General features: G+C 48.8%; 1 protein-coding gene and 1 long non-coding RNA gene across 4 annotated transcripts in view; one reads left to right on the top strand and one right to left on the bottom strand.

Moving 5' to 3' along the window:
- The window catches only part of ACVR1B (activin A receptor type 1B), a 32,246-nt gene extending 14,256 nt beyond the window's left edge, over positions 1–17,990 (top strand). For 2 of the 3 annotated variants that reach the window (XM_040488066.1, XM_040488067.1), the window contains 8 exons: positions 2,609–2,848; positions 3,646–3,894; positions 7,068–7,298; positions 10,064–10,231; positions 11,285–11,441; positions 12,674–12,798; positions 16,006–16,136; positions 17,643–17,990. In XM_040488066.1, the coding sequence (XP_040344000.1) occupies positions 2,609–2,848; positions 3,646–3,894; positions 7,068–7,298; positions 10,064–10,231; positions 11,285–11,441; positions 12,674–12,798; positions 16,006–16,136; positions 17,643–17,768 (1,427 nt within the window). In that variant the 3' untranslated portion in view covers positions 17,769–17,990. Of the gene's footprint in view, positions 1–2,608; positions 2,849–3,645; positions 3,895–7,067; positions 7,299–8,520; positions 8,644–10,063; positions 10,232–11,284; positions 11,442–12,673; positions 12,799–16,005; positions 16,137–17,642 lie in introns of all 3 variants that reach the window. The other variant, XM_040488068.1, reaches the window with a different exon arrangement.
- Positions 17,991–20,701: 2,711 nt separating this feature from the next.
- LOC121038554 (uncharacterized) overlaps positions 20,702–22,486 on the bottom strand; it is a 2,555-nt gene continuing 770 nt past the window's right edge. The window contains exon 2 of the long non-coding RNA XR_005794395.1: positions 20,702–21,407. This is a non-coding gene — a long non-coding RNA (uncharacterized LOC121038554). The remainder of the gene's footprint in view (positions 21,408–22,486) is intronic.

Genomic DNA, 22,486 nt, shown 5'->3' with positions numbered 1-22,486 from the left:
GTAACTGAAACCTTTTCAGGGGTGTGGGCAGTAGTGATGGTTATCTTAAAATCCATCTTTTTCAGACTTCTCCCTCACTCTGTAAAATGTATAGATGTACACAGATGTGCACAGGGAGAGTCTTTCTCAGAATACTCACAGCACTTAGCGGATGTTTGGCTAATCTTCATACCATCTCTGTAAGATAAATGGTATTTTCTGGTTAGGCGGCTGAGGCTCAGATAGATTCAGGGACTTGCCTAAGTCCTTATCACGAACCCGCATGGCCCCGCTCCCAGTTCCGTTCTTCGTCCCGTCTCACATAGATTTCACCACTTTTGTTCTTTCCTGTCTTACACCAAGATTGTTTAAGTACTTCCCAAAAATAATGAGCCACGTGTGGGTGTGTTCGTTCTCCAGAATGAATCACTGTGAAAGAGGCCGTGAACCAACGAAGGGAGAATAAATATCTGGAATCAGAGACTCTTGGCTCTCCTGTCTAATTGACAGACTCAGAAGTGAGCTTTTTTTCAAAAGGCGGCTACGGGTCTGGCCTGTGTGTCCCACTGTGCTCAGAATAGCCCTCTTGGAGTTGTTCGTTTTCCCTTCTTGCTTCCCAAAATAGCCCGATGCTGTTCTCTGTGCTGGATGTCACGGCACATGTATTGAGAGGTGTGCGCTCCACGGGGAACCCCGTTGTGCCTGAATGTCCACACCAAGGGGAGGGGCAGTAGCTTTCTTGGATTACCGGTCAGGACTCCGGTGTGAGTAGAAGAGGTTTGGCTCGAGTATTCAGAGAGTTGCGGAAGTAAATTTCAGCTGGCAAGAATAAAAGGGGAAGCAAATAAAGGCATTTGGGGGAAAACGAGGAGAGTTCTTCGTCTTTCCTGTGTCTAAAAAGGGTTGGAATCGAAGTTTAGGAAGAACTTACTTTTAAAATTCCTTTTATGATTTGGATCCTAGTCTAAAGGGTACCTGCTTTAAACTTCCTGCCCTTAAAATAGAACGCTACTCTTACCCTTCAGCAGGTAGCTGCGTGCTTTGGAATTCCTCCCAGAAGAAAGGGCTTTGATCGAAGGCCTTACGGTAGAGGATCCACAGCGGCCGTTTACCTGTCAGTGTGCGGGTGCGCTCTGCTTTGTTTCCTTGGGTGGGAATGGCGAGGGATCGCGTCATTTATAGAAAGCCTGGGGAAGGGGGCTTGGACACTGAGATATTTAGAATCGGTCTTTGGAACTGAAAAGCCGAGAGATGCCTTCTAGTGTATTGCAGGAAGAGACAAAGATAGACTGTTTACAGCCTGAAGGGGTAAGTTACAACAGGCTAGTTTTTCATGGGATTGGTCGTAAATGTCTCTTCTCTAGGGGCTTCGGTTTGAATATATTCCCACCTGGTAGCCAGATATTATTCACTGAGTGTTCAGTCCGAGACTTGGGTGGGCTCTGCCACCTCCATTCCCTGATGGGTGGGTGCTTCATTTGGCACTAAGTCCCAACCTAAGTGTCCTAGTGGCCACAGCCACACGCACTCCCTCTGGTTCCAAGAGGTCAGGGCTAGGTTAGGCCCATGAGAGACAGTGTTGGGGAGAACCAACTGCTGCTGTCTGTGCTATTCTTGTTAGATGGATAAATAAAGGATTTCAGATTCCAGGGCTGCTGAACTGGCTTTCAGAGGCGCCAAATTCATTTACAGTAATTTCCTGTCAACAGGGCACACTTATGTATAAAACACACCCAGCAGAACTCATTAGTCCCAGAGATGATTGCATACACTGCCTATTTGGAAAGATGGATGGATGGATGGATGGATGGATGGATGGATGGATGGATATTATATTTTAAATGTGATATCCAGGGGCCTTCCAGAGTAGGTTGAATTTATTGAACACATTTTATATATTTGCTCATTTCATCCTTACAATAACTTGATGAGGAGGGCATTAATATCGTCTTTGGAGGTTATTCTTTTTGTCCCTCATGAGAGGTGCACCTGCCATGAACTAAAGGGAGGAGGAGGATGTTGGACTAGTGGGCGGGAAGCGTTTCAAAGGAAGTGATGGTTAAGCTGAATTTTAGAGGATTTGTGAGAAGTAGCCAGGAAAAAAAGCATTGCAGCAAAAGAATGTGTGAGAGCATGCATACTGCATTCAGAAAACGGTGGGCATGCCTAATGCTGGAGAAAGGAGATGGGGTCGGTGAGCCATTGTCAAGTGAGGAAGCCTGGATGGTTTGGGGTGGGGCAGGAGGTGGTGGCCTGTGTCTTCCAAGGGGAAGGTACCTTCCTCTAGTCCTCAGGCGTCTATTTAAAGGAAAGCTTCTTTCCCAGCCACAAAATAATGTGTGATAAGTCTAAGGCAAAGTTCAAAAGGTCCTTTCTCTGTTTCTCACAGGCATAAGATAGGGAGGACACTTAGAAGAAAATGGTAGGGCTTGCAAGCCTGCTTTCTGCACTGAATAAACAGGTGAAAAGTTTGTGCTCCCGTTGACGGTGTCCTCTTTCTGGCCCTCTCTCTATAAAAGCTCCTTATTTGGGAACATCCAGTATGCTAAAGGATTATGTTCTAAGTCTGGAAAGGGACCTAGGATAGGATCTCACCGTTAATGTCACCGTATTCCCAAATTTCCTGCAGCTCTGCAGTGTGCATGTACCAGCTGCCTCCAGGCCAACTACACGTGTGAAACAGATGGGGCCTGCATGGTTTCCATTTTCAACCTGGATGGGATGGAGCACCACGTGCGCACCTGCATCCCCAAAGTGGAGCTGGTCCCCGCTGGGAAACCCTTCTACTGCCTCAGCTCTGAGGACCTCCGCAACACCCACTGCTGCTATACTGACTTCTGCAACAGGATCGACCTTAGGGTGCCCAGTGGTGAGTGGACACCCTTGTTGGACTATTGGCTCATCCTGGAGGTAGGGCACCCCTGTCATTTCGTCCTTCTCTACTCTTCCCTAATCCCTTTGTTTGGTGATAGGTAAAGGTACCTTTTTGATGTTCCCTAAGGTGACAAGGGGATAGGATTCTTCCCAGGTCAGATTTGTAGACAAGAGGTTGAGGGAGGCAGACTGTCAAGGTTGTCCCAGAGGTGGAAGCTGCGCTTTGGAGACTGGCTGAACAGCCATGGGCAGCTGGTGAGGGGTGGGAGAGCCAGGCAGGGATCCCCATGGAAAGGTATGTGAAGGCAGCTGCTGGGTGAGGGTGATGGCGGGATGGGAAGAGAGGCTGGAGTTGGAAGAGAAGGACAGCGATCCAGGCTGGGAAGTTTTAGGTGGCACCCCTTTGCAAATGTGCCATTTAGAAGGCATTACTGGGGAGATCGGAGGAGGGGGTACTTAAGGCTGCAGAGCCTAGCACAGCTGTCACGAGTGGAGGCACAGAACCTGGTGTCTGTCTGGGACACTGAGGCGGGATAGGCCCGTGAAAGGCAGGCGGTGGCACAGTGCCTTGTGAGCGTGATTGCTGAAAAGGGCCCCTTCACTGGAGAGGTTTGCATTTGAGAACATCAGGCAGACACATAGCCCAGTGAGACCTGGGAGATCGAGGGCACCTTGAATGCAGGGAGAGGGAAAGGGTATTCGCACGTGGAGGGAGGTGTCGGGGACAAATAAGGCCAGAGCTTTCCCATGTTTTTACTGTGTTCTTTCCCTCTCCTCTCTCACTTGACCCAGGTCACCTCAAGGAGTCTGAGCACCCTTCCATGTGGGGCCCCGTGGAGCTGGTAGGCATTATTGCTGGCCCAGTGTTCCTCCTGTTTCTCATCATCATCATTGTTTTCCTTGTCATTAACTATCATCAGCGTGTCTATCACAACCGCCAGAGACTGGATATGGAAGATCCCTCGTGTGAGATGTGTCTCTCCAAAGACAAGACGCTCCAGGATCTTGTCTACGATCTCTCCACATCAGGGTCTGGTTCAGGTACTGAGTTCTCCAGCGGTTGTGTGTGTTGTTGGTTTTCGTCACTGTTCCCCAGCAGGATAGAGCATTTCTGAAGACTGGGCCTTGCCCTTGTTTCTGCCAGCACTGAGGCGTTTGGTTTCATAATTCCCCTTCTTTTAGAGTCTGATATGTAATAAGATAAAGGGTTCACAGAAAATCTTTCATTCCCTGGGATTCCAAAGGTCAAGTGCAAAACTCTCCACTCCAGAAATCGTGCCTCTTTTCAAGTCTTGTAACTGTATGTCTATTAAAATTCACCTGGTTCCACCTGAGCAGTGGAGTGCTCAATTTAAGGGCCCCTTTTGAGAAACAGGAGTGTGCCGGGTTTCTCTTGGTGTGGTGACAGCTAATCATTGATCTCCGAGCAACCACAAGGGGAGTTTAAGGACATTGAGTAAAGCTGAGAGCTGGGATTTGGTGAATCATTGACTTGTACCAGTTGCCCAAGGGTTTTTGGGGGAGGTTAAATAAAGGCAACTTGGGCTTGCAGCAGGCTATCAGCACCATTTCCTGTACTGCCTGTTGGTAACCGAGTCTTTGTCAGATGAGAGAATTGAACCGAACCCTGGACCTTGATGTGAGCCCAGAATTCAGGATAAAGGGGCTGGGGTCGCTCACGTCTCAGGGTATACCTCAGCTGGCTATTAGATGTGAAATGACTACAAAAGAGTCTTTTTATGAAAATAAACAATTATTTTAGTGATGGTGGTATTCTGTTCTTGTAAAAAAAAAAAGTCATTTGCAAAGGTCACTATCGCCATTCTAGCTAAAACACACAGAATTATATTGTGAGGATTTTGTACGTGTTTATGTAGGTTTCCTTGCCATGTGACAAGACTATTGTTCTGTAGGGAAATTATGCCATCAGTCATGGGCAGACATTCCTCCTTGAACACAAGGAATACTTTGAGCTGTGACATCTCCTGAATTTCAGTGGTTTTGCCTTTATTAAGCTCTGCAGTAGAGAGTGCCAAAATGATGGATATATTTAAAAGCTGCATATTTTTAGGAAGAGAGAAAATATATGTCTTGTTCTTTGCTGAAAGAGGTAGGGCAGTGGTTAGAACTGCCTGACTGACTCTGTGACTTGATTTGCTGTCACAGGAGGGTACCTCAGGTTTTCTGGGGTCTTTTTTAAGATCAGAACTAGCCGAAGCTAGCGAAGGTCCATGGTGGTTACTTAGTCATCCGGAGTAAAATGATTAATAACTATTTCTCCCTGGATGGTATAGTCCGTTATCAATCCCAAATATGCAGAGTTTCCAAGGTGCTGGAGTTTTAATACTGTGGTTTTTAAAGCAGTAAGTCCATGCTGCTTATGTGACTTTCGATTCCCTTTAACAAATATATGCTGAATACCCTCCAGGTGATACAGGGTAAACAAAGTTGAAAAAAGCTGACCCGGAATTGGGTAGAAGAGATAGGGATTGCTGGGAAGGGCCTCATGGGGGAGGATGCACTTAAAGGGGTCTTGAAGACCGAGTTGGAGGTTTAAGGAAGTAAGAGGACAGGGAACGTTCCAGACCAAGGAAAACCCCTTGAGCAAAAGGACAAAAAGGCACGAAAGTTCACTGTGTGTTTAGGCATGACCTGTCCAACTGGAGGATGGGGACTGGCAGGCCAGGCCAGGTGGGAAGGACCTTGGGTGCTGTGCTTTATCCAGTAAGGTAAGAGGCATCCACTGGAAGTTTTCATGTGGCAAAAAGTAAATGTTCGTATTTTCCTGTGGAAGGAATTCTGGCAGTGGTGTGGAGGGTGAATTCACTCATTTACCAACCTCCTGTTAGGGTAGGGTGAGGCAGGGCTGTCTGTGGGTATGCAGGGCAGGAGCAGGGTGACGAGGGAGGTGGAGAGACCAGTTGGGAATCTTTTAAAGAAGGGTCAGAACTTGGACGGGCACAGTGGGGATGGAGAGGAGGGGTCTGACGGGAGACATTTTGGTGATTCTATACTGTTGTAGTTAAAAGCATCAACTTTGGAGTCAGACAGTTCTGTAGGTCTAGGTTTTAATCCCTTCTTTGCCTCTTGCAGCTTGTGTGAATTCAAATGAGTTACTTAACTCTCCCCCCCCTTTTTTTTTAATGTTTGTTTATTTTTGAAGGGGAGAGAGAGAGCAAGTAGGGGAGGGGGAGAGAGAGAAGGGGACAAAGGATCCGAAGCAGGCTCCAGGCTCTGTGCTGACAGCAGAGAGCCTGATGCGAGGCTCAAACTCACGAACCATGAGATCATGACCTGAGCTGAAATCAGACGTTCAACCGACTGAGCCACCCAGGCACCCCTTAACTTTCCCTTTCGAGCCTTAGTTTTCTCATCTGTAAAATGGGGATAATAACACCATCTAACTTATATAGGTGGTTGTGAGGAAAGGAGATAATTTATCTAAAGCTTTTATCATAGTGCCTAGTGTGTAGTAAGCATCCACATCCACAGGACTTAGGGATTAATAACATGTTTATTTGGTCTGGGAGAGGAAGTGAGAATTCAGAGTCAGTCATGATAGTAAGTGTGATTGGATAGATTGCATGAAGCAATAAATGAGCCCTACAAAGACAGTAAAATTAATCTTAGGATAAGCATGGGTAGTCTTGAATTCTGTGTGTCTGGAGCTTGACCTGTGAGCAGAGCTTTGATCTCTTAGGAAAGAGGTGGGAGCCTCGTAGGCCCAGTTTGGTTCTCATGGGCCACATGGCACCGCCCTCTAGTGGCCACTGAGCAGAATGGCCGGAGGCACCCCTGGGGCTCAAGCCCCGTCTCTCTCATCCTCTCTGCCCTCTTTCCTCTAAAGTCTGCATAAAGCAGATGTGGGTGGACTGGCCCACAAGAGGCCGGCTGCAGAGTTGATAAATCTGATCGGGGGTTGTGTGCAAGTCTGTCGTCCGTACTAACTGAAAGGAGAAATTGTTTAAATGAGGCACAGCTGATCGCATGTGTTTCCCTTTCTGTGTTCATTCACCCCCAGTCTCTGCCTGGCTTCGCCCCTGCTGGCTTACCTGGACGTGGTGTGGGGCACCCTCAGCTCTCCACGGTCAGCGGGCCAGGGTAGAGCGGGGGCACTGTGTGGTACCGGCCTTTCCAGTGTGGCAGTGAGGGTGGGAGTTGCAGAGTTTAGCGAATTTACGGCATCTGCTTTCTTTCCATTCTTTGGTCCCCAGGGTTGCCCCTTTTTGTCCAGCGCACAGTGGCCCGAACCATCGTTTTACAGGAGATAATTGGCAAGGGCCGGTTTGGGGAAGTGTGGCGTGGCCGCTGGAGGGGTGGCGATGTCGCGGTGAAGATTTTCTCTTCTCGTGAAGAACGGTCTTGGTTCCGGGAAGCAGAGATCTACCAGACAGTCATGCTGCGCCATGAAAACATCCTTGGATTTATTGCTGCTGACAATAAAGGTAAAGAGCTGGGCTGGGAGCGTGTCCCAAAGCCAACAGTAGTCCCAGATGCAGGGGGTGACTGGGGAAGTTGAACAGCTGTGGGACTGCACTGCTCTGTTTGCCTTCGTGGTTGTTACTAGTAGAAAGAGAATCTGAATAAGCTGCGAGTCCTTCCAACTTTTCTTCTCTGCAAAGCTTATACAGAAAGCCAGGCTATTAAGCAAGCAGTTACTAAGCAGATAAACAAGATGAACCCCTTAGCCCGCCTGCGCCCTTCCCCTCCCCCCTAGTGGAGTCCCTGTAGGGGTTCCAGTTAATTTACCTTGAAAACCGCTAGAATGAAGAACCGTGGTCTCTGCCCCGCCAGGGAGGGATAGCCCGGAAAAGCATGCGGTCCATGTTCTCTGACATAATCAGCATCGTCCACCCTTGCAGTGGAGCAGGCACGGCAGGGATGACCAGGCTACCCAGAACGTTGCTCCCTGATGGTCTTTCCAGCTCAGTGTTTGGTCTGCTTGTACCTGCGTCCCTGAGCTCCTCCTTCCTCTCCCTTCTGATTTTTTACTTTTTGAGTCTCTTGTATGGCCAGGAGCATCCTCGTTTTGGAGAACCTCACTGACTAGCAAAGCGAGAAGCAAACTAACAGTTGATTATAGGAAGTAGTCAAACAGCACACTGTTCTGGTGAGCACAAATTGGGGCTGAGATGGGCATCAGGGAGGTCATACCTGAACTTCATGGAGGCATCAGGAAGTATCAGGAGTTGGTCAGGAAGAAAAATCAGTGGGAAGGGCACTTGAGACACACGTGTAGAGGGAAGGTGTGTTTGGGACCCTACAAGTAACGTGGGTTGGCTGTGTGGGTGGAGAGGTAGACACCAGATTATGAAGGACCTTTTTGAGAGGATTACATCTTATTCGGAGGTAGTGGGTAGTAATTGGCATTTCGTTCTTTGATTCACTAACGTTTATTGACTACTTCCCGCTGCTCCGATCACCACACACGAGAACCGGACACAGTCCTTGCCCTCGCAGCTTCCAGATAGAGGGGACAGCAGACACATGGGCAGGTGGTGCGTGTGGAGTCAGAAAGACCCTGAGATGTTTGTGTTTACATTTTAGAAGAGTCTCTCTGGCCCTTGTGACACAGTCTGCTCCCGTGACATGGCAATTTTTAGAAGTTAGTGTCTACAAAGCTTATGGAAGATGCTAAGTATTTATTTTTCTTTCCGAAAACGACATCGGACTGCTGGTTCTTCATATTGCTGTGGGGGTTTGTAACGGCCTCAGCTGCCCCCAGGCTGAAGAGGCTCAGACTCAAACACAAGGGAAGAAGGGGAAGAGAGAATTGTATACTCCCGCTGCGTAAGCTGTGCTTTTTAAAAACAGCAGCACCTTTGATAACATTTCAATTTTACATGTAGCTTCAAGGATCAGAAGACGTCTTCCCTTAACTTTAACTTAACTGCCAGGGTCCTCACGACTTCAGGGCTGATTGGAGTGCAGGAATGGTGTGTTGGGTGGACCCCTTGTTTGTAATCAGAGAAACCAAGGTTGGTGCTCTTCCAAGAGCCACTCCCTTTATTGATTCTGGCAGCTTGTGCGAGTAGGGATCTGGCCGTAAAAACTCACATCAGGGCCAAGGGAGAAGAAAAATCGGACTCCTTCGTTTCTGCCTTTTTAGCATGATATATATAGTATAGTGTCCTGGAACTAGCACCAGCCTGGAATTGGGAGATCTCAATCCAATTTCCAATCTTCCTGTTGACAGAAGCATAACCTAATTAGATTACCAGTTTTGGGTTTTTCTTTTTCTCCTTCCTCCTTCCCACCACACGCCGCCTCCTACCTGTCACCTCATATAAAAGTGCATGGTGTCCACCTTCCATTGCTCTTCTGAGGATAAGATGACCTCTCTGGAATACTTGGAAGTGTGCCCTTCCTGCGTTGAAAAGCATTTTGGGGGGCACTTGGGTGGCTCAGTCACTTGAGCATCTGACTCTTGATTTCCGCTCAGGTCATGATCTCATGGTTTGTGAGATCGAGCTCCATGTTGGACTCTGTGCTGACTGCTCAGAGCCTGCTTGGGACTGACTGACTTTCTTTCTTTCTTTCTTTCTTTCTTTCTTTCTTTCTTTCTCTCTCTCTCTCTCTCTCTCTCTCTCTCTCTCTTTCTTTCCTTCCCTCCCTTTCTCTCCCTCCCTCCCTCTCTCCCTCTCTCTGCCCCTCTCCTGCATATATGCGTGTGCATGCACATGCTGTCTCTCAAAATAAATAAGTTAAGCATTTTGTTGTTGTTGTTTGGAATACAGTAACGCATAAAGGAGCTCTTTGCTCTTCTCCCAGAGAGTTCATTGCCTACTGGGAGCAGTGGACTAAAAGCAGACATTACAGATGAGACAGCTGCTGGGGCTAGGTTGTGCTCACAGGGTCCCGGGGCACACTGCGAGGGTCTGTGAAGCCCTCCTCCTTGGCAGCGGTGGGTGCAGCCAGTCATGGTCTAACGTGTAGATGAGTAGATCTTTTTCAGACTAAGACAGCCACCTGCAAGAAATAAGGGAGCAGGTCTAAGAATGTTGCTCTTCTGTCCTTCCTGGAGCCCCACGTTGGTGGACAAGTGTAGATGAAACGGGTATAGAGGGGGGCCTCAGGAAGTGTGGAGACTGGAAGCGTGAATTCAGGAGTCTAGTTGGAGTTTGTGTCGTTTACATATTCTTTCTTTCCTGCTTTAACCTTTTTGCTGGTAGTTGTGCCTGTTCCAGAACTCCTCTGTGGTTCTCTGCAGATAATGGCACCTGGACACAGCTGTGGCTCGTCTCAGACTACCATGAGCATGGCTCCCTGTTTGATTATCTTAACCGGTACACGGTGACAATCGAGGGGATGATTAAGCTGGCCTTGTCTGCGGCTAGTGGGTTAGCCCACCTGCACATGGAGATTGTGGGTACCCAAGGTGAGTGAACCCTGGTGAGTGAAGTTGAGTAGACTTTAAAAGCCTGTACCATCCTGATTTAGTTCCCAGAATTCGTCTTTACTGAGGAAGTTGGAGGTGAGCCTCAGGAACTGTGGCCTAATCTAAGGGAGAGAGGTCTGAGTTCTACATGAGAACAAGAGGTATTTCCATTGGGGTCTCTTCACCTCTGTCTTTAGAATGCCCTCAGGGGCTCTAGAACATAAAGATTCCGTTGTCTGTCATTTGATGGCCTGGCACGGGTGTTGGTTGGTGAGCTAGTGTTCTGAGTTGCCCTCTCAGGAGCCCACGGTACACGGGTAAAAGCACGGAACCCAGAAGATGAAACAAGCTAGTGCAAAGGAGCACCGGTTTGGTAATTTCAGCGTTCACCATTGGAAGCAGCTGGCTTACGGACTGCATGATGGATTAGACACTGGTCTTTACTGACCTGGGAGGGTTCTCCTGGAGGAAGAAGACCTCAGGCTTCCTCGTTTGTTGACTGTAGCATCAGTTCTCTGGGGGATCATGGTTCTCGTCAAGGTAGCAGGTGTGGTGTGCTCCCTGATTCCTGGTTGACCAGGGCAACAGCGTGTGCTGGCCCTGACAGAAAGCCAACCATTGATGTTTGATCCTGTTCCTAGCTCCCGTGAATGTAGTAATAGTAGTCCTGATCTTCACCTGTTTGACGGTGAGAACCTAGCCAGTGCAGCAGCTTCCCTTGGAATTCCTTAGCAGTTCTATCCTGGAGCATATCCGTTCAGGGAAAGTGGGGGCGGGGGTAGTGATAGTGGTAACAGCTAATACGCATGCCCTTCTAAGCTCTTCACTTACCTACACTAATGCGTTTAATCCTCACATTACCATGAAGTAAGGACTGGGGTAGCCTTATGGATGAGAAGGCAGAGGTGCAGATGGGTTAAGTCGCTTTTTTAGGGTTACTGGATTAGTGGGAGGCAAAGCCAGGACTCGAACCCACATAATCTGGCTGCAGAGACTATGCTTTTAACATTTATACTATCTCTCTGTAAAGATCCCTATGTTTTTCTCTGTCAGGGAAGCCTGGAATTGCTCATCGAGACTTAAAATCAAAGAACATCCTGGTGAAGAAAAATGGCATGTGCGCCATTGCAGACCTGGGCCTGGCTGTCCGCCATGATGCGGTCACTGACACCATTGACATTGCCCCAAATCAGAGGGTGGGAACCAAACGGTAGGAAGGCCCTGGGCCTCTGCCATTGTCCTACCCTTGTACCGAGTAGCACCTGTGTGCCCTTTCCCATGTGCACGGGAGAAAGAAGCATAGAAAAGGAGGTGTGGCCCTTGCTCTCAGACAACTGAAAGCTGAACTGAAGCCCTACTCCCCACAGTGGAAAGCTGAACTGGTTGCATCTAACAGATACGAGTGCCATGAGCACAGCTTCGTAGAACTATATACACATAGCTGTTCCTGGGCAGGGGGAGGCAGCAGAGAAAGAGAATCTAGAAAAAGATTTGGAGGGGGGACAGGCACCCGGCTTGGCTAGGACAAGAGGAAGCATGTGCAGTCCAAAGGGGTACTTGTGCAGAGACCCCGAGAAGGTAGGGATTGTGTCTTGCTTGGGGGTTAGAGAGCAAGTCTGCCAAGCCAGAGCAGAGGTGATCTTAGGGTGGAGATTGGGGGCACCTTTAGGATGATGGGCCTACTTCCCACTTCATACAGAAGTGAAGTAAGAAGTAAGGAATTGTGATTGCAGACTGACTTTGTGAGTTGAAAATGGGACTGTCTTGTAATGGGACAGAAGAGGAGATCTGTTTACCTGTCAAATCTCCATGAACTTCACTAGATTGTGCTGCTGGTTTTCCCCTTTTGACATGAATGAGTGCAGCTACCCAGGCCCCAAAGTGTGAGGCCTGAGGTGATCCCCTGATTTGCCTTACTCTGCATGTGTGTTGGGGAGGGTGGGGGGGAGGGGAGTGGCTTGAGTAGTACTAATTAACTGAGGGAGACTTTGATGATCAGCTAGAATTAATTTTCATATATGTGTAATTAGGTAAGGTAACAAAAGAGGTTCAAAATGAAATTTAAACTCAACCCATCACTGGCTACATTTAATAAAGTCCAGGACCCTAGTGGCAACCAGATACTGGGCACTGTTATTGCCCTGTGACCCACAGTACAGATCCCTCTGCCAAGAAATCAAGACATGATTAAAATAAATCCCGGTGGCTAAAAAATAGAGGTACAAATAAGAGCAGCCTGGTATCACCTAACCTGTGCTGAAGTATTTAGATTCTAATCCAAAACATGGGAGTTTGCAATAAAGAAATTCAATCACTTGCTCCTCCCCAAGGGCCATTCTTGGGGGGATGCATTCCCACGTTCAGAGGGCCCCTGAATCACGACTTTGATTTAAGTAACGAAATCCTTTTCTGTGCATGATCTTGTTTCCTTTGCTATTGCAGATACATGGCCCCTGAAGTACTCGATGAGACCATTAATATGAAGCACTTTGACTCCTTCAAATGTGCCGACATCTATGCGCTCGGCCTTGTGTATTGGGAGATTGCTCGAAGATGCAATTCTGGAGGTACCTTTCTTTCTGGCCTTCTCTTGCTCCTACCTCCCAGTCTAGAATGCCAGATCACCTGAGGGTGCTGGTGCCTTACTGCCTCCTTTCTTTTTACAACCTGTTGGATGCCTAGTGCCAGAGCCTGTCACAACTCAGGGTTCTCTCAAAGATGAGGGAACGTTGGAGGGGGTTGTACAAGGGTGTGTTGACTCTGTTGGATAGTGTTTTGCATAGAAGTAACCATTCCGGAGGCTTGTCTGGCTTTTTTTTTTTTTTTTTTTTAAACACATCGTCCTTATTGATCCTCAAGAGGTTGGGAAAGCCCTGGGCAGGAATAGTTCCAGACTAATTCAGGGGGTCTCCTTTACACAAGAGGCACTAAGTGTGTTCTGACATGGCTCTCTAGCCACAGTGCTGGGAAATGTGGGGGTTCGTTGATAAAATAATAGTGGTAATTTCTGAATCTGGAGCAGAAAGTTTCTTATACGTAGAATTTTCTCAAAATGAGGTTTTTTCTTCCTGTAATTTTTTCTTACATTTTTGGCATTTGCACCTGTTAACCCATGCCAGAATCTAGTAAAAGGTAGTATGAGACCTAGCAGGAAACAGTTTTTATCATTAACTTAGTACTTTACAGCGACTTCCAAGTATTCTGCCATGTGAATGTGTTCAGGAACCACTAGAACCTTTCCCTCAGCTATTTATCTTTGATGTAAGAGATTCCAGGTCATTGGAAATGAAATTAAATTTAAATTAAATGAATTAAAACTGACAAGTCTTCCAGCAGAACCCTCTTCTGTATTACTGCCCTTTTCCATCTCTGATGTGTTTGGGAAGATCCAAATTATGGAGTAGCCACACAGGTATTACTCATGGAATTGTACATTTAAAATTTTTTTTTAATTTATTTTCTGGGGCACCTGGGTGACTCAGTTGGTTGGGCATCCAACTTTGACTCAGGTCATGGTCTTACGGTTCATGGGTTCGAGCCCCTCATTGGGCTCTGTGCTGACAGTTCAGAGCCTGCAGCCAGCTTCAGATTCTGTGTCTCCCTCTCTCTGCCCCTCCCCTGCTCACACTCTGTCTCTCTCTCTCTCTCTTAAAAATAAATAAACATTAAAAATTTTAAAAAATAAAATAAAAAATAAAATTTATTTTCTTAGGTGAGCTTTACCCCAAATGTGGGGATCGAACTCAAAACTCTGAGATTAAGAGTCACATCCTCTACTGACTAAGCCAGCCAGGCCACCCTAAAACTTTGATCATTCTATGCAGATAAAACAGATTAAGAAAAATCTGGTCATACAGGTCTTAAACTGTCAATAAGTTAATTTTTTTCCTTCTTACACCATTCAGAAATTGGGGCTAAGTATTATAAGAATAGATTAAAAAATTTTTTTAATATTTATTTATTTTTGAGATAGAGTGTGAGCAGGGAGGGGGGCAGAGAGAGGGAGACACAGAATCGGAAGCAGGCTCCAGGCCCTGAGCGGTCAGCACAGAGCCCGACACGGGGCTCAAACTCACAAACTGTGAGATCATGACCTGAGCTGAAGTCGGATGCTTAACCGACTGAGCCACCCAGGCACCCCTAAATAATACTAACATTTATTCACCATTCACTGTGTATAAGCTCACTTAATCTGTACTACAAACCTAAGAGGTGGTGACTATTACTGTCATAATTTTTCAGATGAAGAAAATGAGTCACAGAGATAGGTAATTTGTCCAAGGTCACACGGCTAGTAAACTCGGATTCAGACGCCGGCAGACTGAGGCCAGAGCATAGGTTCTAAAGCATCCCTTAGATGTTTACCAAGACTCTATTTAAAAATCTGCCCTACTGCAGGACACCTGGGTGGCTCCGTTGGTTAAGCGTCTGACTCTTGGTTTTGGCTCAGGTCATGAGATTGAGCCCCTTGCTTGGGATTCTCTCTCTCTCTCTCTCTCGCTCGCTCTCTCACTTTCTCGCTCTCTGTCTCTGCCCCTCCCCTGCTCGTGCTCTGTCTCTGTCTCTCAAAATAAATAAATAAGCATTTTTAAAAAATATCTGTCCTAGTAGCTCAGAACAGCAGAATTTTTCCTGGAAAAAGGCATGGGAAAGTTACGTTGGATTTTTCAAATTAGCTTATTATGGAAACTGTTTCAGTTTGTAGCTCTAAAAGATAAGGACTTAAATACAATACAGTTAATCACACTTTAAAAAGTGAACATTAATATCATTTAACATCAGTTAGTGTTGGGATTTCCCCAGCTGTCTCATAATTTTTTTAAAACGGTTTCCTCAAATCAGGGTTCAAATCATGTCCATCCACTGCAGTTGATTGATACACATCTTAAGTTTCTTGTAATGTATAGTTTCCCCCTCCACTGTTTTTCTTCTGCAGTTTAGTTGAGAAGCCAGGTCATTTGTCCTGTAAAGTTTTCCTGTCTAGATTTTGGCAACTACATTTTTATGGCATTCACGTGTTCTTCTAGTCCTGTGACTTTCCTATGATAGTTGCATCTAATGACTAGGATCATATATATTTTTCCCCCAGAGTTCTGTTACAAGGCACATAATACCAGTCATTTCTCTTTTTGTGATGTTAACAGCCACCAGTGATCATTGTTCATGAGCATATTCATTAGAGCTTGAAAAATGCCAATATTCTGATACTGTCAATCGTCATGTATTAGCTAGATTTCTTCTCTAAAGAGAAACTTCCCGTAATTGTCCCATTTGGTTACCAAGATATGTAGTTTGAATAGGGAAACCAGGAAAAATACTTGATTTTTCCCATTTATTTACCATTTTTCAAAATAGTGAACTTGTTACCTCTCATCTTACAAAGGTGACTAAGGATTTGGGTGTCCTTTTTTTTTTTTTTTTTTTAAGTATAATGAACTGGTGGACTTAAAATATTTGCTTCCATTGAAGTGATTAGTCTTACTTCTGCTTAAATATTCTCATCTTTGGCCAGTGGGAGCTTTTCAAGTTGGTGCCTTTTAACATGACCTCAGTAGTCTTTGATAGTTTGCTTGCTTTTGGTATGACAGAGATGTTCCTTACTAATCTCGTGTGTCTCTTAATCCCATTCCTGGAACCCACCAACCTTTCCAAGAGCCCTAGCTCTTCTTAGTGGGAAGTGGTATTTACCGATCATGGTGTGAGTGTTGTTACAGGTTTTTGAGTAATGCCCTCCTTCTGTTGATAACTCAGGTGGGTATTTTCTTTTCTCCCAGGAGTCCATGAAGAGTATCAGCTACCATATTATGACTTAGTGCCCTCTGACCCTTCCATTGAGGAAATGCGAAAGGTCGTATGTGACCAGAAGCTACGTCCCAACATCCCCAACTGGTGGCAGAGTTACGAGGTAGGAAGCTTCCCTGCCTCCTGTGGCTTTTCCGTCTGCCTGATTTCTCTACTTTAGAAAAGGGTTTCCCAAGTGAAAAAAAAAGAGAGAAAGAGAGAAAGAGCTTGCCAATGAGGCCATGCCCAGAGGTACCCCCCGTGTCACTTATATACTGTTATGTGCTGTTGTCTACGAATCCCAGAGGGGCCACAGTGCCTTGTCCTGGGCACTGTAGGGTCCTCTTGGGAATGGACAGCCTAGTAGAAGAAAAGGCTTGGTCCCCAGGACACAGATAAGAGGTGGTCAGCAAAAGACAGAAATAAAAACTGGGTGGGAACCATTAGACCGGTCTAGCTAGAAAGATGGCTCTGGAACCACAGGGACGAGCTGAGCTCTGTGGAAGAACCAAATAGAGGCATCCAGAAAAGAAGCGAAGCTCAGACTGGGCATAGAAGAATGGCAGGACAGGACTTAGAAGGCATGTCTGTGAGGGAGGTGGCCTTTCTAAAAACTCAGAAGGGAGGAGGGTGTGGAGGATTGGAATTTGGGGGAGATACAGATGGAGTGGGTCAGGGACAGCATTTGGGGGAAATAATTGAAATGAGGACAAATTCATGATACAGGTTCCAAATAAACATGGCATTCTGGGGTCTTAGAGTCTTCAGGGCCCTCGTGGCTCTGCTTTTAGAAAGGACTCTAACCACTAGAGGGCATTTCTGCATTTTAGAACAGAATCGCTGAGCTCACATTTTAGGTGGTGTCTTCTCGTCGCGTAATAGAGCAGCATTTTCCAAAATGTTCCTCGGAGCCCTCAGGTCAGGGTTTCAGAGGATGAGGGTGAGGCTGAGAGAACCGGTCTTCAGCTTCCCCCATCCCACAACCTCTTCAGTCAGTTTTTGAAATTTTGAAAACCACTGGCCTAGGACAGCAGTCAGGGACCTTTGTCACCCTCGGTCACCAGTAGAGGTCCATAGGTGGCCTTCCAAATCCATCTCTTGGCCTGACCACAGTGGTCGCCCGTGTGGTCCAGGCGGTGGCAGTGTGGCTTTCCGCCTCTGACAGGATTGCTTTTTAGGGGCTCCTGTCCTGCTTCTTCCCCACCCCCATCCCGTCCGTGCACATGAGCCCCGGGATTCCGGCCGTGTGCTTGCTTGCACCCAGGCGCGTTCCTGGTGTGCCTGCTTCACGCGCTCCTTCAAAGAACACAGTTAGTACGGAAGCGTACAAACGGATCTCAGACCTGAGAGAAGTGATTTTCGGAGCACAGGCTACTTCGGGTACCCCCGTCCGGAGTACCCCGATGGTGGGCCGGCTGGCTGCACTCGCGGGCCAGTCCTCCCCTTTCTCCTGGTCCCCGAGGAAGGGAGGGCCGAGGGGAGACAGAGGCTCGCAGAGCGCTCCCCGGGCTCAGAGGGGAGGGGAGATGGTGCCAGGCTCTGCTGAGAGGCGAGGTGGAGCGAGGCCAGGAGGGCCTCCCGGGGCGGGGTCCGGCTGACGCAGCCTCCGGGTCTCCGGGTCTCCATGCAGGCACTGCGGGTCATGGGGAAGATGATGCGAGAGTGCTGGTACGCCAACGGCGCGGCCCGCCTGACTGCCCTGCGCATTAAGAAGACCCTCTCACAGCTCAGCGTGCAGGAAGACGTGAAGATCTAAGCCTCTCCCTCCCCACACGCAGCCCTGGCAGCGGGAACTACACACAGCTGCCGCGTTGAGCGTACGACGGAGGCCTACCTCTCGTTTCTGCCCAGCCCTCGGTGGCCAGGAGCCCTGGTCCCAAAGAGGGACAGAGCCCGGGAGACTCCCTCACTCCCATGTTGGGTTTGAGACACAGACACCTTTTATATTTACCTCCTAACGGCACGGAGACTCTGAGAGCGGATGGTGTGGAGAACTCGATGCCACAACTCGAACTGGCTGTAGTGGGAAGTCCCGCAAAACCCGGTGCGTCTGGCGGATAGCCAGGGTGGCGACGGGCCCCCCCCCCTCCCCCCAGAGGACCCCGGGGGAGCCGCGTGTCGCCATTGCTGAACAGCACCAACGGTGTCCTCCAGGGACCAGCTCCGCCGGGGCGGGCGGCGCTCTGCGGTGGCCCAGAGGAGCCACGAGTACAGCCCCTGACACGGGCAGCTCTGGGCCCTGGGCTCCCCTCCTGTCTCACGCGGGCCTCCGGAGGGACCGCCGGTGGAGGCGGGGCCTGCCGCCTGTCTGTCCAGCCGTGTGTGCATGTGCCGAGGTGCGTCCCCTGTTGTGCCTGGTCCGTGCCACGCCCTTACACGTGTGTGTGTATGTGTGTGTCTGTAGGTGCGCACTTACCTGCTTGAGCTTTCTGTGCATGTGCAGGTCGGGGGTGTGGTTGTCATGCCGTCTCTGCGTGCTGGTGCCTCTGTTTGGTAGTGAGCAGCGTCTAGTCTCCCTGGTGCCCTTCCCGAAGGTCTCTCTCCTGGCCCCTTCCCCCCAGAACCCCCACGCCATGGCGGGACCCCCTTCCCAGCGGGCTGCTCCGCCTGCCCATGTGTCGGCACCTCCATTTCAGACCGTGGAACCAAAGCTGGCCCGGTTGTCCATGGCAGGCGGGGGAGATTTTTGGGTCCAAATGTGAGGCAGGGACAGGCGGGGGCGGGCAGGGAAAGAATCTCGGTGGAAGTCTCGGGTGTTGTGGTCAGCGGCAACCGTGGGAAATGAGCCAGCCCAAGGGCATCATCCTCAACAGCATCAAGAAGGGCCAAGGGACTTGAGGCCCTGATCCTGGGACTTACATTGGAATGTCACATCTGTCTTTCATATCCCAGATTCTGGAAACAGCAGTGTATATTTTTGGTGGTGATGGGTTTAGGGTGGGGAAGGGGAAGGGGGGGCAAGCAGTGGGGGGGGAGTCGGGGTGGGAGGGAGGCATCTGCATGGGTCTTTTACTGGATTATCTGATCGCGGTGGAGGGGAGATGGGAGACACGTACCCACTTCAGGGGCCTGTGAAAGGGAAAAGCCCGAGCCAAACCTGTTATTTTAACCTGAGTATAGTATTTAATGATGTCTAGAAGCACGGTTATGGGTGGTGGTTTGGTCAGCGTATCTTAGGTATATAATAACTTTGAAGCCATAACTTTTAACTGGAGTGGTTTGTTTTTCTTTTCTTTTCTTTTCTTTTCTTTTTTCTTTTCTTTTCTTTCTTCTTTTTCCTTTCCTTTTCTCTTCTTTTTTCTTTTTTTTTTAATTTTATTGGAAGGGTCTGAATTTTAACTTTTTTTTAATATTGTTAAGTTTTTATAAAAGGAAAACCATCTCTATGTGATGATTACCTCTTTGTTTTTAAAGAAATTGCTACAAAACAACCACAAAAAAAAAAAAAAAAAAGTGCTCCAATCAAGCGCACATAGCTCAGTCACACTGGAAATGTTTGTCCTTGCACCTGAGCCTGTTCCCACCGAGCAGCGAGAGTCCCTCCCTCTTTGCCCTGGAGGTTAGTCTCTCTTGCACTGTGCCCCCCACCCCTCAATTCTGTGAGTGGATTTTGCTTCAGGGCCCTGGCCTTTTGTGCATTGTCCAGCCGGTTGCACCTTCTCCTCCAGGCATTTACTCAACAGATGTTTGCTGCGTACCTGTTGTGTGTCAGGCACTGTGCTGGGCACTTGGAATACGTATGTGAGCAAGACAGGCTTGGGTCCTACTCTTGGAACACTGAAGAAATTGCCGATTCAAGTTAGTGGGTGCCTGTTTCAAGACCAGAAGTTTGTACCGTTGGTTCTGAGAGCCTTTTGAGCCTGGAATGATTGCTCTTAGAAAAGACCACCAAGGACCAGGATCCCTCCATCCCCCCAAAGAGCCCTGCAGTGGGCAGTGAGACCCTAAATTACTGCATTCATTCTGAGCCCCCTTCCTGCCCCCAGGGGAGGCATATGATGTCTGCAGCCTGAGAGCATGCCTGCCTCCAGCCCAGTGATTCTCTGCCAAAGCTTGTGGAGGAGGGGCACGCCTCTCCCTGCTTACACGGGTCTCCCAGATGCTCCCGGTCTTCCTATTTATTTTCCTGATGTGTTGCTTCTTCCCTTGCGTTAAAGGAGATCTTCGCCTCACCCTTTGGGCCAGTTTGCTGGCTACTGACTAATTTCCCTCGAATACCAATGGTGTCATTAGGGGGACCTTCTTTCCCCAGCCCTGCTGACCCCCCACCTACCTGCTCTGCAGCAGACCCGGGCAGGGTGTGGGTAGTAATGGAACTTAGACTCCTGTGCCCCGGTCACAACCAGCCTCTGGGATCTGCCAACACTCCTCGACCCAGGGACTCCCAAGCCTCTAGCCCTCTCCCCAGGGGGACCTCCTGGCCTCACCACACCTCGGGGAAGACTGAGCAGTTTTTTGGGAAGCTCCCACCCCTGTCCCCATCGCTCTTAACACCAAGGGTTAGGAGTTAGAGAGTTGGGGAGAAACTAAAGCCTAAAGCCGTGGTGTTTGGCCCCTGGGGCTAACTAACCCTGATCCGTAGGGCTACCTACACCTCTGGATTCTGGATTCACAGACCAAGTCAAAGCCCGTTCTTACGTCGCCATCAAGGCCCCCGAACGGCATTCTCGGTACTTCTGTTTGTTTTTGTACATTTTATTAGAAAGGACTGTAAAATAGCCACTTAGACACTTTACCTCTTCAGTATGCAAATGTAAATAAGTTGTAATATAGGAAATCTTTTGTTTTAATATAAGAATGAGCCTGTCCAATTTCTGCTGTACATTATTAAAGTTTTATTCACAGAGCTTTTTGGTGCCCTCTGTCTTCCATGTGTGTAGACTGACCGCCCAGCTCTTGTCAGGGGAGCAGGGAAGGGAGCAGACGCGTGCTGAGGTGGCCTTGCTGCCTTCCTCGTTGGCCGGAATGACGACAGCATGTCAAGCAGGTCGCATCAGAAGAGGAGCCAGTCTGAGTGCAGGGTCTCCCCTCCCTGAAACACCGGGAGCGGCCTGGCCTGGAGTGTGCAGGGCAGGGGGGTGGGGGGTGGGGTGGCGCAAACCACACACGTTTTCTTGGGCTTTGTCTGTGTCTGCCTTTGTCTTTCAGCATTTTTTTCTCTGTACAAAAGAGGATCTCGATCCTGGTGTGTCAGCAGCCACCTAGCCTTGAAGGCTGCCTAAGAGCCCTGCTCAGATTGTGCTTCTCCCCTTGTACATTGGAGAATAAATGCGAATCTCGGGGGACTCGGGTGATTTGAGGTGGGAGTCTTCCCGTGCTTCGTCGTCTTTTCAGTGTGTGGGTGGCGGGGCAGATCTTTCCTCCTCTCGGCCGCGGGAACCCAGGATAGCGAGTCCTAGAGGCGCAGAAGCTCAAGTTTAGCCGGGACCCTAGAGGCCGCCTAGTCCCTCGGCATCGGGCACTGGACTCCCCTGTAGCATCCTCCCCGTGCTGGCAGGCCCACGCCTTCACCCGCAGGCCATCTGCTCAGTAGCAGATGTGGAACTGGAAGCCTCCAGGTGACTTCTCCTCAGGTGGTTGAGAGCGGTCCCTTTCTCTTCCATATAAGGTCCCTTCAGTTAACATTAGTTAGCATTATTGAAAACTTACTGTGTGGCTAAGCAATGAACCCAGAGTTGATCTGTGTATATTAACTGCTCCAATCCTCAGACAGCATTATTATCCTGTCTTTACAGATTAGGAACGGAGGAGGGTCGGAGAAGTTGATAAATTGTCAGCGTAGCTCACAGGGTGGAAAAGACCTTGGGTCCAGGGTGTCTCATCCCAGGCTGCAGCCCCTAAGCCGTCTGTACCTTCCTGCCTGCACGGTCCCATGTCCCTCCCCCCCCCCCCCCCCCCCACCCGCTCCCCACCGAACCCAGCTAGAGCCTGGAGCCTGGAGGGCACACGACATTCCATCCAGGCAGTAACTGAAAGCACAGGCTGGGATACGAATCCCAGACTGTGCCTGACTCCTGCGGGTCACATCCGAGGACCCCAGGACTGCATCTCATGGGCTGAGGAAAGCCCAGCCGCCTTGTCCTTCAGCCCACGTATGGGAAGTTGGTATTTTGAACTCAAGTGCAAGACCTTCTATGTTTACCCTGTTAAATTTATCAGAGAGTGTGCTCGTTGCTCCCAGCCTGTCAGTATTTAAAAATTCTGACTGTTGGGGCACCTGGCTGGCTCAGTCGGTAGAGCATGTGACTCCTGGGGTTACAAGGTCGAGCTCCGCACTGAGTGTAGAGATTACTTAAGATCTAGGGGCACCTGGGTGGCTCAGTCAGTTAAGCGTCCGACTCTTGATTTTGGCTCAGGTCACAATCTCAGTTCGTGGGTTCAAGTCCTGTGTCGGGCTCTGCACTGACAGTGTGGAGCCTGCTTGGGCTTCTCTCTCTCTCTCTCTCTCTCTCTCTCTCTCTCTCTCTCTGGGGG

The sequence above is a fragment of the Herpailurus yagouaroundi genome, unplaced genomic scaffold, assembly GCF_014898765.1.
Source record: "Herpailurus yagouaroundi ecotype Mexico unplaced genomic scaffold, PumYag 166, whole genome shotgun sequence".
Classification (NCBI taxonomy): domain Eukaryota; kingdom Metazoa; phylum Chordata; class Mammalia; order Carnivora; family Felidae; genus Herpailurus; species Herpailurus yagouaroundi.
Note: the sequence above shows the minus strand (reverse complement) of the source record. Positions and strands in the feature narration are given on the sequence as shown.